General features: G+C 28.0%; 1 protein-coding gene across 1 annotated transcript in view; it reads right to left on the reverse strand.

Annotated features, from left to right (window-relative positions):
• LOC136976398 (ubiquitin-associated protein 2-like) overlaps nucleotides 1-15,987 on the reverse strand; it is a 73,589-nt gene that overhangs the window by 16,062 nt on the left and 41,540 nt on the right. The window contains 12 exon segments of the mRNA XM_067271656.1: nucleotides 9,093-9,180; nucleotides 11,239-11,441; nucleotides 11,589-11,667; nucleotides 11,741-11,829; nucleotides 11,938-12,103; nucleotides 12,175-12,350; nucleotides 12,427-12,741; nucleotides 13,519-13,624; nucleotides 13,719-13,893; nucleotides 15,124-15,260; nucleotides 15,334-15,558; nucleotides 15,633-15,804. Coding sequence (XP_067127757.1) covers nucleotides 9,093-9,180; nucleotides 11,239-11,441; nucleotides 11,589-11,667; nucleotides 11,741-11,829; nucleotides 11,938-12,103; nucleotides 12,175-12,350; nucleotides 12,427-12,741; nucleotides 13,519-13,624; nucleotides 13,719-13,893; nucleotides 15,124-15,260; nucleotides 15,334-15,558; nucleotides 15,633-15,804 — 1,931 coding nt within the window.

Genomic DNA, 15,987 nt, shown 5'->3' on the forward strand with positions numbered 1-15,987 from the left:
AACATTTATTTTTAATTAATAAACCTTTTTTGATAAATATAAACTGAATAATAAAAATATCTAATCAATTCTGGAAAGATATCAAAAATAAAATTGTATGGCAAATAAATAATTGGAAATTTTTACCAAATCTCCAGAACCAAATTCTGAAGAATACATGTAACTGCACGCTTCGGTGCAACGTCATGTCAACTCTCGACTATCCGAGGTAACAAGACCACATTAAACGTTCGATGAAATATAGGTCTTAAAAGTATATAAATATTAAGTTAAAATATTATCAATATTGACGGTTTTATATAAACAATGTGAACGCAAATAAAAATATTTAAAAGTAATCAATTATAACAAATACTTATACCAATCGTCTAATTCGCCTCTTAATAGTCGAGAGTTGCATTATCAAAGTTTGAAATACTTCCTGAAATAATCAATGCTCACAGTATTTCACTTTCAATTCTTCTGAAAATTAAATTAATTAAATCTTTAAAATATTTTTACTATTTATTTCCAGTATGATCAACTTCAATTTATTTCAAAATCTCCTTTTACCAAACAGAAATCAAAATAAATTTTATTTTTCTACATTAATAAATCTAATTATTTTTTCTATTAATAAAAATTTATATTAGAAATATACAAGAATGTAGTTCAACAAGGATACATTTTGATGATATTAAGAGAATTTCAACCAGAACAATTTTTAAGAAATTGCTTCTGTAATACTTGAAATTTTCAAAATTTCATTTGAATCGAAAATTGTTTTGAACAAGAACAACTGATAGTACAATAGCAAAGGAAAAAATGCCTATTTCTATTTAAACAATTATGTGTTTTTCACAATAGACAATAGTGTTATATCAAAATAATAAAAATATATTTAAAAAATCTCTGTATAGGTCTACACGGGAATACAAATATTTAAATATAAATTTTCTAAAGAGAGAACATGATTCAATGACAATTGCACAGATCTAAATTGCTGACAACTTTTTTAAACTTAACATTCTGTTACATTCTATACAGTAGTTAGACAAATTACAAAAAGGTAAATAATTGTAATGTTTTGCCATTTTCCAACTGTAGTTTAATTTTTTTTTTGGGAATACAATGGGCCACCTCACTTTCAATTGATTCAGCATATAATCAAATCCCTTTACTTATGATGATGAAACAGAAGATTGAGACAGGAGAAGATTAGAAAGAAAAAGTAACAGAAAATGCTCTATATTAAAAAACAAAGTGTGTTTCTTTAAAGTCATAATTATATTAAAAAACTCAAAATTAATTGATAAATTATCATCAATTATCTGTTCCCATTAAATATTATTTGATCAGTTTATAAGCTTTTTCACAGGAGATATGTAAACAACAAAAATAAAAATATGCAGAGAGAGTTTTAAATTATTAACTTTTTTCAATTGCTTTATTAAAGTTTCATAATAAAATACTGTTCTGTAGATGCAAAAAATTAGTTTTACATATTTTACCACATTTCTATAAAAAATATTTAGAAGTAAAACGTGTCTCACGTTTTCTCATTTTCAACCGTAAATATGCACTGAATGGTGTGTTTAATATAGTGTCAAACATTCCACAATAGAAAAAGATAAGGGGTGTTTTCAGGTAAAACTTAAAGGAACACATGTTCCATTAAGCAGAATGTTATTCATTCTTTGTCATTACTATGCATTATAACCACATTTCATAATATTGAAGTACAGATAAATAAAGGTTATTTATTTACATACAAATGAGACATCTTGTGGATATAAAAATTTAAATATTTGAGCTGTTTTATTTTGAAAGTGGGGAAATATCTGAAAGTCCATTTTTTCTTGTTTTGAGATATTTAAAGGTTTGCATTTCAGTAGATTTAAAACAAAACTAATTCAAAATTAATGAATTATTGTAAATGTTAATTAAACAGCTAATGTTTCACAGTTCAATAAGTGTAATTTTTTAAAATTAAATATTTAAATAAAATAGCATGCTATTTTTTCATTTGATGAAAAATAAAAGCAAAACATTATATAATGTATATAAAAATAAATAATTTTAATGTAAAGGAAAGTCATTAAATAACAGAAATTTTAATCTAAAATTTGTGAAGGTGTATGCATTGCGAAAAATCTGATTGTGGCATACAAAATGATTTGTTAGAACTATGCCACATAGGTGTCATGACAATAGAGTGGTATGCGTCTGCACAATAGCTCATACAACATGGCAGCTCCACTGTCAAATTACACTGTAGAAGAGCAACAAAGTGTCATTTGTTTCTTATGATCAGAGGAGTTCAGTATGAAGACAGTTGTTTGAGTCAGGGGAACGTATGAATGGGTGGAAAGATTTAAAAATAGAAGACAAAATGGCAGTGAGGAACACTGGAGTGGGAAACCAATTGGTGTGGCAATTGAAACAATGAAAGAGCAGATTGAGCAGCAAGTCCATGACTACAGGTGAGTTACTGTTAATGAAATTGCCATAGAATTCAACATGAGTCATGACTCTGCATACAATATTATGCATGATGACTTGCAGTATAGGAAGGTGTGCAGGAGATGGGACCCAAGGCAACTGTCTATTGATCACAAGTTTACATGACAGATAATTTGTCAGCAGCACTTGGAACATTATGCTCTTGAAGGAGATGCTTTTCTCCATCAAATTGTGACAGGAGATGAGACCTGGATGCACCAATTGTTTCTTACTCTCTGGTTCAAAGGTTAAAAAACAACTGATGCAACAGAAGCACACATCTCCAGTGAACAAAAAATTCAAGACAAAGGCTTCTGCTGGGAAAGTCATGCTGACGATATTTTCGAATGTCAATGGCCTTATACTGGTGCACTTCCAGGAAAAGAATCAAACTGTGATTAGTGCTTGATACAGAGATATGCTGGTGAATAAGTTAAAGCCTGCAATACAATTGAAACATTAGGGACCTCTCTCAAAAGGAGTTTTGCTGCTTCATGACAACACCTGTCTTAATATGGTTGCACATATAGTAGATACACTAAGTGATCTGAAATTTCAAGTGATGAAATATCCACCACACAGTCCAGACTTTGAGCCTTTGTATTTTCACTTGTTTGGACTTTTGAAAGAACATTTATGAGGTCAGAAGTTTGCTGATGACACTGAGGTAATAGAGGTGCAAAGTTGGTTAAATATACACCAAAAATTTTTTCTTGGGGGCATCTTGTGAACCAACTGCATTGTGAAGAAGAGTGACTGTATCAAAAAATCCAGCAATGAGTTGTTTAACTTTTCCAGCAACATTTAAAACTGCATGTGTGGCACCATCTGTTATGATATTCAATTTAAAAAATTTTATATTTTTAACTATTATAAAATGGAAAAAAGCTTAATTTTGAGAGTAGGGATGGTTTTATAAAAAATTGTAAATACTAATAAGTAAAATTGTCATTAAGTCTTACCTTACTTGAGATACACACAACCCTCTATCTTCCTACCCAATTGACCTTTAACCATCAAAATTAATAGCATCAATCCCCTCAATACACAAATCTCCAAAAAGCACAGGAGTTATTTTTCTTCAAAAAGGGTGAGCAAAACTGCCCCCCACACACAAACATCCATACATACAGGAAAAAAAAACCCCAAATTTTTTTTCATTTCTTGAAATTTCAAGGTCCCAAGTCCAAAATTACAAAAATCTCGGAGAGGTAATTTTTTGACTGATCATCATACTTCCCCTGTTATATACAACAGAGCTGGAAAAGTAAAAATAAGGCACAAACAATTTTTTAAGTACCCTTGTTAAAAGTTATAAAATTTCCTTGTATATACAATTTTAACTATAATATATTATTATTATTTTCTGTATTATTTAAGGTTTAACATTTTAATGTATTCATGATAAATAGGTGGTATATATGATAATGATAAACCCATCATGTATTTATGTTTTTCAGACATAATTGGTCTAGTTTTGTATATAAAGAAGATAATTTTATATTTCCGAAATTACTTGATCTTTCTTGTTGTGGTGATAAATCAAGAATTTTAAATGACTTTTACACTCCTATATGCACACTATTTAAAACAAATGGAAAAATACCCAAATATTACACAAATTTTTAGGTTTCAGTGTTGCCACTACTGACATAATTTTACCAAAGCCAAATTATACAGTAATATATTCGACTTTTGTAATAATTTTGATCAAAAATGGACTCTCCACTTTCAAAATAAATGGCTCATTTAATGTTTCACACAATCAGTCCTGAAATCATTTAAAATTCTGTAAAAGTAAGTGAATAAAAAAAAAAAAAAAAAAAAATATGCAATACAACTCTGTGTTTAAATATAATATAGGAAAAATTGCCTCATCCAGCAGAAAAACTAAAAATAAAAAACTGTGCAATATATTTTTGATTTAAGTGAAATTTGGAAAAAAAAATCTCATTTGTAAATTTTATTTTGAATTGATTTGCTAAAATTTTGAAAGGATAATGCAAAAGGCACAATATGCACCAGCCATTACTGACATTTCTGACAGTAAAATATTTCACAAAAATTAGTTTTAATTAATACAGTGATATGCAATATCATATCAATTAACATTATAATCTATCTAGCTTATTTTCTTCATGCAATTTGTGATATTCAAAAAATCATTAAATTTGGATAAAGTAATTAAGTAGATTTTAATTACTTTTTTTCTGATTTTCTTGTTAAGTTTGACCAAAAGTAAAAATACAAAGAAATAAAATAAAAACTTTTTATTCACTATGATTAGCTAATTGTAGGAATATAATTCCCATGCTGAAGCAGGTTTGCCTGCCAAATTGGCATTAACCCCACTATCATATACAGGTAATCTAGGTGAGCATGGATTAATAAAATTAATAAACTTATAAGCCAATTAACAACGTAAACACAAGTATTTTCAGTAACAAGCATTTATCATTTTGAACAACATATTCAATAAAATTAATCAAATTGAAATGCACACTCTATTAGACAATATATGACTGGAAGCTCTCTCTCTTATTCATTAAACTGTAAACCATTGACAAACAAAAACATCCTATTTGACAACTGAAACCTAAGAAACCACTGTCCTATACATAATGTCTGCAATAAGAAACAGGATATCTAGCTTAGGCAGCCAATTTCAACATTTGCAAATTCAGCAACGACAAAGATATTTTTTCATGCAGTTTCCGTAGACTCGAGTTATCTCTCTCAATGCTGTTTTCCTGTTAAAAAAAATGGCTCCAGCAGCATGTTTACAGATGCATATAAATAGTGTATTGCTGCACTTAAACCATTGTAACTATGCAATATTTTCTAAAGGAATACAGAGGAAAGTGAAAATTATTCAGAGTGATTAAAGTGGTTATTGATTTTTGAAAGTAGTTTTGTGAAATAGGCCTAATAAAAATTTCATTCTGTATTGATCCTAGGTGCATGGCTACACAAGATACAATAGACGATTGTCTAAAAATAGTTCTGTAAAAAATCCAAGCTTTACAGGATATTTCTGCAGCAACAGTTGAGAAATGTTTTGGTTAAACAATGGTCAAGTTAAACTTTGAAGAAAACCCTGACATCCTATCATACACTTGGTTTTATTAGTTAAGTTTATATTCATTTCTCTGCTCACATTAATTCTGTTGGTTTCATTTTCTCAAAAGTGGTAACTAACACTGTCTGGAATTGTGAATATAAGAGTCAGAACAGTGTAGTGTCACCAATCAATACTTTTTTAAATGATATTTAACCTATTCTTTATTTTATGTAAAAGCAATTAACTGAGGTAAATTTTACTTTATATGTTATTGAAATGTAACTATGCAATTATGAGGTATTGAATAAAGTTAATTGTTCAGTTACAAGCAAATCATCTTGTATAATGAATTTACTTATTCATTGAAATGTGGGCAAACTTGTTAAGACTATCAATATTTTTGAACTGATTGAAATGCAAATCCTTAAATATCTCAACAAAGAAAAATGGATTTACACTACTTTCATAATAGTCAGTCAAACTGAATAAATGCAATATTCTAGAATCATTTATGATTAAAATGCTGTAATTATTACTGTATTTACTTGCATATAGGATGAGGTGTGATTTTAAAGATCAAAATAAAGAAAATTTAATTTTTTAATACAATTCTAATTTTATTTCGTTAATCACAAGTAAAATATCAAATGCATGTAAATGCACACTTTATCCCGCAAAAATTACTGGCATTTTAAACTTTAAGGAAAATTGTTGTAAAATCAACAACATAATTTGTTCATGTAAAGCAGGACAATCAGGAACCTTTTTTTGCTAATTCTTAACAGTCAAATTCACTCTTTGTCGATTACACTTATGAGTTTCTTTGAATTATGATTTCCAAATAATCATCTGTTTTCATGTGGGAATGGATTAAAACTCATATCGTGCTCCTGTGTGATTTTGGAATTTCAATCTGGAATTCAATTCAAAAGCTTTGCTTTTCCTATTGCTATTCATATTTACTCCTGACAATATACAAGAACAATTCAAAGGACCCAGATAAAATACTTATGTTTTTAAATACAAGAGGGTAAGCATCTGGTAAAAAATGCAAATACATGGTTCACAAAAATTATTTGCAAAAACACAAAGAATCTTTTGCTCGCACATATAGGACGACCTAGGAATTTGAAGCTGTGATACATGAATAAAAACCTCGTCTTATATGCGAGTAAATATGGTACAGTACATCAGTTTACATCATCAATTATGTTTATTACTAAAATTCTTTCATTCTAAGATGCATAATGCTTTTAAAATACAAAATTTGAGATAAATATTTTAAAATTTTTTAAATGTTGTATTAAATTTTCTTATATAAATAAAATCAAGTTAGAAAACTAATTCCAGGAAATACATAATGTTTGCCAGATGTATTCCCAAGATATTCTACATATACAATCACCTTTTTATTTTAACACTGCACTGTAATGTTTTTGAAGACATTTTAAACAATAAAAATGGAGTTTAAATTAAATGTCTGATACAGTACAATCAAAAATATCACTTTTCAGTGTATAACACTTCACGTGATCTATTTGCTAATGATTGCTGATTGTCATTTTGAACTGCAAATGTAAGATGTAAAATGTAAGAAGACATCTCTTCTCAGACAAGTAAAAAAAATGGTAAAAAGTACATCTTATAGTCAAGGAAATATGGTATATTAATATTTTTCAAATATTGATATACCATAAAAAATAAGTTAAATATGTATACTAATTTAAAACATGCTCTTAACTATTTTTACTCACTAAAAAAGTTTTAAAAGAATTGTGTTTCAACTGAAACAAGATGTTTCTAAATATGTAAAGCAGTTGTAAAATTAACTTTGTTACAATTCTCATAAAATCTATTTTTAAATAAACTGGTGAGTGCAGTTTATTTAAAAATAGATTTTATGAGAATCTTACTATCTTTTACATTTTCACTGACAACCTGCTAAAAATCTGCTATGGCATCAAGACTAATTTACTGCATTGTACCCAATTAGTTTGATGTCTAAAAAAGTGATGGAGGCAAGAACAGGCAATATCAATCTTGTTTTCTAGATTCTGGCAAATTCAGTAATAGCAAACAGATAATTGGCACCAAATTATGAAAGTTATTTCAGTAATACATTAAAACCTTCTGGAAATACTGCTCAACAGATTTAATTACACAGTAACATGTAAAAAGTCCTGTTCCGACCTGTTTTTAAGACTTATGAAGACACCAAAAGATTAGTTGAATAAATTAAAGTTATCCAACTAAACAACAATTTTTTGTATTTCCTTCCTAATGATATATTCAGTTTGTTTAAAATTAATAACTGAAGAATAAGTGAGCTATACAACAATATAAAATTAATCTTGCAATTTCATAAAGCTCTGGATTTTCCATTTCTTATGACACTAGACATTACTACCTACAGCAGAAAATTAGGAGGAAAACAACATTCATATGGTGAGAGTAGTTATGTAAACAAAACTGATACGAGTCAAACTCACTTTCACTGGAATAAGCCTGAACACAAATGAAAATGTTCCAAAATTATGAAAATTTAAAGTAACTATTGAGAAATACATTGTGATGAATTCTTTTCTATGTAATGCTTAGAGAGACTATTTTGAATACTACAACGAATGAATACTATTTCTAAGTACTCATAACAGCATCATAGCTATGAGAAGAAAAATTCACAAAGCAGTTCTATGATATTTCTGTGGTTTGAATGGATTTCAAATTTCAAAGCAATGTTTGTGTCAGCAGATACTCTATTCATTACACATTAAAAAATCTTAATTTCTCTAGTATTATATTTATATTAAGACAAAGAATACATTCTCTATGTATAGAAATATTTAACAAATAGAATATAGACAACTCTGGTATTATAAATTAAGTTATAGCCAAGCATGCTAAATGAATTCATGAAATTTGTTTAGAATATGTTTATTCATTTCTGCAGTATTTAAGACACAAGAATGCTTTTGATGTCCTTTTAAATTATTATTGAGTATTAAAAATTAAATAATTGATAATCTCTAAAACACTGCTAATTCTTATTGACCTACATTCACAAAATTATACAATGAGCTCAATTTAAAATATCTTATAATTCTAATTTATCAATTATCCATTCCACATTTCTTCTTTGTCAATGTCTATAGATTTTTGCACATACAGTATTCTCAATACAGTATATTTTTCTACTATAATTAGCAATTTATTGATTTGTATACTTCTTATCTACCCTTAGAGGTAGGAGACTAGTGGGATGCATGTCCCATTAAGTAAGACTGTTGGGACACCAGTGTCATACTTTTTTTTTTTATAACAATGCAAATATTTTGAGGTGCTTACAGGAACCTATAACAATACATTGTATTAATAAAAATATTATCTCAAAAATAAAAACCAGTCTTGAAAGGGTTAAGAAATGTATATAAACTAAAACAAGTCAAACTTGCTCAAATTTTCCATTTCTGCTACAATAATATTTTTATAACTTATAATAAAATGTACATGTAATAATAATTAGATTAGTCTACATAAAACAGTTCTTCACCTGAACTATATGAATGGGAACCATATCCAGTGGGTTTCTGAAATTGAGCATTTGGAGATGCTCCATGGGCATTTGTTGCAGGTGAAACCTGAGAAAAATCATACTTAAAATAAACATATTAATTAGAATTGAACATATCTTACATTATGCAATGTATCTATGGTATAATTTTACTTAGATGTTACCTATGATGGCATTTCGGAAATCTCGACAACACGAGTCTTAGAATAGTTATACATTAAGGCTATGGTGTTTATTTAGCCCACATGACTATGCCGGCTTCGAGTAGCCCACTTGACTGTTCGTGAAAAACTTGATGTTATGTAGTTTTAGGGAGGTATGGGGGCTTGCCCCATCTGAATGCTGAGGTGCAAGCGATAGAGTAATAGCAAGCACTGAGGCATATGTCTACATGTAAAGCATGTAGAAAAGGTGGTAGACTGATACGTGTTAAAAACTGACCTTTGTGCCGTAGGGAATACCTAAGTAAAATTTTACCATACCCATTTATAGTTTACCACTTTTAAAACACAAAAAGTACAAAATTTCAATTTTCAATATTTTCAAATTTTATAAATTATCTACTGTAGAATGAACCATTACTATAAAATTTTTAAAAGTTTTTTAAAAAATAGTCTATTAAAATTATTTGATTAAAATTTAATATAATGCATAATGAAAAAAATTTATTTTGGACTAAATTGTTTTTAGAAATATTTGAAATTTTATATATTTTTTTAAAGAATGAAATCTTTATTTGGAATAAAATCAAAATTCATGTTTTTAATGAATCTCTTTGTACATAATCAAATTGAACATGAATAATCCTATAAAATAAATTACTTGATGTTTTAACTTCTACATGTTCAAAAAAATACAATATAAAAATCTTATGTTTATCAAATAGTTATTTTTTTCTGGTAAATATTAATATACACAATAAGACCAACTGAAATTTTCACCATTTAATCCCATAATTCAATCAGCATGCTCTATCATTTTCTTTTAATTAAATGCATCAAAATCAATTTATATTGGATATGAAATATGTAATTTTCTGCATATTCAAATGCTTATTTTGAAATAAGTTTATTTAATACATTTAAATAGTTTTACTATAAAATTCTCTCTCTCTCGATCCTCTAAAATATTTAGAAAAAACTTTTGCTGACAAATTGAAACAAATCCTTTTTCTCAAAAACTTCCTAATATGAGGGATACCATTCTTCCACTAAGTTCCTCAACTGTCAATAGACAAACTTATCAAAGATAAAACAACAAATTTATAGAAAACATTTAAAGTACTTTTATTATAAATAAAAATAATTTTTATATAAAAACTTGTTTTAATTATTTCTATATTCTGCATTCACATACAAAAACTGTTACATAATACTACTCAAAACTTCAAAAATAAATGTAAAGACATTAGAAAATATACCATTACAATAGCATAGTAAGTTAGACATTTTAGAAATATTTAGGTTAAAAAAAAATAATTATATATTTAATTGTGTCATAATTACAGTATAAAATTTGGTAAAAATAATGAATTAGATTATATGAATATTTTAATGATTAAATTAAAAAATAAATGAAGTGGCATTTTAAACATACATTTGCCAATCTCTAGTAAGCAATCCAAACCCTCACAGACTGAAAATTTTTATTCATAGATTTCAAAGGAGATAATATGCAAAAGGATTATAGCAATCTTATAAATTTCATGCATTTAAATAAAGCTGCTGATATAAGATTGATAGCATAAAGGCTTTTCTGAAACTTATTTAATATAAATAAAATTTAATTTAATTTGCATAAGAATTAACTGTACATCAATTTCAAACAGAAATAAAATTATCATCTGAGATAAAAATCAGAAGTTTATATATTGATTATCTCAAGCACAATCTGGATTCTAAAATTTTTATTAAAATAGGAACTTTTATGAAAGTTTTAACAAATCAACTTATATTTTTTTAAATTTCAAAATAGGCTCAATTTTAAGATGTGATTAGTTTGTAAGTGACCCTTAAAATTTGATAAAAATTATAGTAATAAATGATGTAAAGTTGTATTGTGATTATTAATAATGAAACTAAAAATGCAACAAAATAATCTGCAGTTTATTAAATTCAAAACATACCGAATTAAGTGGAAAAATAGGTGGAGCATAATGATGAATGCCCCCTGCCATCATTCCTCCAGGGAAATAGTATCCATATCCGGGAGGTAGAGGTGCAGGATTAATGAAAGGCTGGCCATGAGGCTGTGTTGATTGACCCTGAGACAATGCTGTTGATACTGCTGCTACTTCTGTTTCACCACGACTATATTTAACATCAGCAACTGCAAAAGAGACAGAATAAAGATTAATCATCACATGAGTTACCATTAAAACACATTCAGATTTTTGATTTTATAATAAAAAATAAACTAAATCATAACAGTAAAAGTATATTATAATAGTAAAAGTATTACATTTTGCAGTCATACCCGTATATGCAACATTTCCAACATTAGGATCACGACCAGTCATACTTGTTGATGCTTGAAATTGCATATCATAATAACCCTAAAAAGTTTTAATCCAATATTTTAATTAAAAAAAGAAAACTAGAATATGAAATAAATATACAAAAACTTACATAGAATGGTAAACCTGCTTGACCCATTATGTACTGATGTCCTAGCATGGCTGGAACACCTGGTGGGATGTTAGGCATAACTTTTCCTGCTATAAAAAAATTACTACCAGCTACTTTCAAACTGGAAATATTCTTACCTCAAATACATACTAAAATCTGAAATAAAATTTTTAAGTAAAAAATTTTTGCCAACTTACTTGCAGGTAAAGAATTCTTCAAAACTGATGTTGTTGTGGTCGAGGAAGAACTGTTTAATCCTAATGCAGAAGTTGCTATTAGGCCTGCACAACTGCTGACTACTGCCGAAGTAAGTGCAGGTACATTCAATGCACTTGTGGTGACATTACTTAATTCATAATTATGCTGTAGAAAACAAAAATTTAATAGTTTGTTTGAGAATAAAAAGTTATTCTAAAAGTTTTAAAAATTCATACTTGAGCAGTATTATGTTGTACATCTCTAACACCATGACTTAGAGAACTACCAAGCTTCGAAGAAATTGAGGAAGAGTGTAGTGGCTGCTGAGAACTTGCTGCCGCAGAACTATTGTATCCTTGCTGGTTTGCAAAATTTGAAACTCCATATCCAGAAACACTGTGAGAATTATATGCTATAAAAGAAAATTATTTTGTGAATATTAATTTATACTTTATTTAAACTTTCATTTCTAAATCTAATATCCTAACCAGTTTGTGATCCATGATAAGTGCTGTTGCCTGAAGACTGTGTAGAACCACTGTAAGCAGACTGACCCATTACATAGGAAGTTGAAACTGCAAAATTTTGACTTTGTGGGACAGAAACATAGCTGTTTTGTTGTTGATTATTTAGAGAAGATAATGGAGAATTAGAATAACTGTTACTGGAAGGCGTTAAATTTGAAGAATTTAGAACGGATGATTTTTGCCCCGTATATTGACTTTGATAACTTGTAGCACTGTTTCTGTGACCAGAATAACTGTTTACAGTTGGATTATCAGAGGAATTGTTTTCTAATGTGCCTGAAATAATTGAAATTTTTTAAAATCCTATCAATCACTCATTTTTACAATAATTAATAAAAATAATAATGAATAATTTGATACTTCTTAAATCTGTATTAATCTGATAAGATTAAAAGTGCACATCTTTTCTTCTGTAATAAAAATACTATCTCTAAACAGATTATTGTTAAAATTTAAAAGGTCTCTTACAGAAAAAGTTAATTTTTCAATATGTATTATATTGTAGATAAATATAGTGCATTACTTGAATTTTGAAATTTAAAATGTATAACAATTTTTTTTAAACAAATTTATTTATCTATTGCTCTTATCTCTGTTTTCCTCCCATTTTCAATTACGAAATTAATAGTATTAAATAAAATAATTCAATTTTTAAATTTTATTTTGAAAATTTTTCATTTTCTAAGAAAATAAATGAAAACAGTTTGCTTGGAAGCAATTTTCTAGGATGTAAGAACTTGCAAGCACTATAAATTCATAGTCTGTATGCTCTGAAAGTGCACTTCAGCAGCTTTGATAGGATTCATAAGTTATAATTTTATATACAAGCTCAGGGAGAATAATTTCATAACTATGTTTTATGAATATGAATTGAATTGAAAATTTTTAGTTATATACATGCATTATTAAATCTTTTTGAACTGCCTTTGTAAATTTTTATTAAATTATGCTTAAAATTCAATCTGAATATTCTATAATTTAAAAAATTAAAATTATATAGTATGAAATTAAGTATTTTTTTTTTACAAAAATAACAATGAGAATATATGATACCATCTAAGGTGGTTGTTTGTCCAGCTAAATTTCCATATGCTGAGATTCCACTAATTTCTCTTCTGTCTTTCTGCGATGTCAGAAGAACTGAATCTGATCCAGTCACCTAAAATATAGAATTTTTTTAATATATTTTTTTTTTAAACCTAATTTTAATGAAAGTTAATTGATAATTTCCAATAAAATTAATTTATACTAACTTTTGAAACATCTGTCAGAGAGGTAGAATGATCCTTTTCAGCTGAACTATGTGAAGTGTTGTTTCCTGTCACATCTGTACTGTGTGAAGGCATTGTATAATTTGTATCTTTATTCAATGTTACAGAAGTAGAAGTCTGCGTGTTTTGGTTACTATTTGTTGATTGATTAGAATGGCTTGAAAAAAAAAAAAAAACAAAATTAAAATAAAATATTACTTGATATAATTTTATTAGAACATTTTAAAACAAAAACAAATATTTACTGCATGGTAAATGGTTATTATAATCCAACATGGAAAGTTTTAAAATTTGTCTTATTCAAAAACAGAATGTTGTAAACTGTTATAGAATAATTGATAGCTTTGTTCTTTTTAAATTGTAAAATTCAAAAATATCTTATGAACAAGGTCGATTAAAATGATTGAAAAACGTTAGAATAATAAATATTTACTGCATAGTACAGAAGAATCTCATTTTAAAGAATTTCTCATGCTGCCAAAAATCTGTTGTTCCAAAAATGTTATATAACAAACAATGGATTTCCCACACACCTACGGAAATATCACCAATGTTATTCACACTGCACACACAGTTATTCAAAAAAATTTTCCATTTTTAACCTCTACACATGTAAGAAATACCAGTATTGAAATTATTCAGTCTCTTGTAATTTTTCTTCTTTATTCTAGAGAAACAGATATGTTACAAGATCATGTATTATGATGTATGTGTACACAACAAAGATGATGGAAATTGTATATACTGTAAGCACAAAAATTGGCAAATTACATATGCTCATTAGCACTTTTGCTTGACTTCACAATTTGTTGAAAAACTCATCCACCTTGGTTTGTTTTGATGTCACTTTTCTGTCTATTGAATACAACAACCACTTGATATTAGCAAGGCCAGGCCATGGTATAGCCTATTTATTCATGCCAAAACTTGTCAGGAAGCTCTTCACAACTTGGAAAGACTCAATGTCCTCACTAAGTTTCAGCATCACATTTGGACCAGGATCAGAATGTTCACTAGGTGGCTCCTCCTCAATCATATCAGCCCAGTGACCCCGTTCATACAATTCTTCAATTGTACACATCCTAGTTATAACAAGTGCATCATCAAATTATAAAATTTGCAGAAACACTAAAACATTAACTACATGTTGCAAAAAAATGTAATGTTTACAATAGATTGGAGTAGAAAAAAAATCCATTATTCCAAGTAATGGAGCCCCTAAAAGGAGGTAAAATTACATTGATCTGGTGGGACTGGGAAAAAATCTGTTATTCTGCAATCCATTAAAATGAGATTCTACTGTAATTGGTTATGTTTTTGTTGTTAATGCTAGTGCAGTTACAAAAAGAAATTTTAGATAATTTAATCCAATTTATCTTAAAAATACCTTTCTGGATAAGCTGATGGTGTTTCTGCTGTACTAAAATCAAATGATACAGGATCTGCTCCAAATTCTAAAGCTCCAAATTGTACATCAAGAGACTGAATAGCATCATCTGGCATCTCAACTGCAGATTCTGGAATCTTTTGAAATAATTAAAAATAAGTAACAGGAAAAAATTTGTAAATTAGAAGTTAACACACAAAATATACATACCTTAGAAGGAGGTGGAATTCTAGCTTTCTGTGTCCTCGATCTTGGAGGAAGAGGCTGAGATGAATTTGTTACATGTACAGAATTATTGTTTGATTGCTCAACACTTCTATTGAGAGGTGTTTGACCATTAGGTAATGGTGATGCTGCAGAAAAAGGACTCTGATAATTGGCACTGACTGACGTTGCACTATGAGATACACTACTTCCATTCATTACACTTCCCACCTAAATTAACACCCACAATTTAATTCATTGATCTAATTATGAACTAAAACAAAAAATTTCAATATAGAACTTACACCAACAGCTGCTTTGATTGTTTCTGCAGCTTGTTTAGCATACTGACTAAAACTGTACTGATTGTGATCAACTTGCGAAGGATTTTCTGACATTACAGATTCTCCTGAGAGATTAGTCGATGGAATGTCTGATCTCACATTTGCTTGTTGCAACAAAGTCGCTAAATCCAATCTTGAAAAAACAAAAAAAAAAAAAAAAAAAAACAAAAACAAAACACACATTCATATGCCAAGTAGCTATTTACTTCTCAGATCAATTTTAAAATTAATATATAATAAAACATATTGATGGCAATATCACTTTTTCTAATAATGTTAAAATTAAATGCTGTAATGCTTTCTTGCAAATGTTATT

The sequence above is a fragment of the Centruroides vittatus genome, unplaced genomic scaffold (assembly GCF_030686945.1).
Source record: "Centruroides vittatus isolate TY-2023 unplaced genomic scaffold, ASM3068694v2 contig_400, whole genome shotgun sequence".
Lineage (NCBI taxonomy): Eukaryota > Metazoa > Arthropoda > Arachnida > Scorpiones > Buthidae > Centruroides > Centruroides vittatus.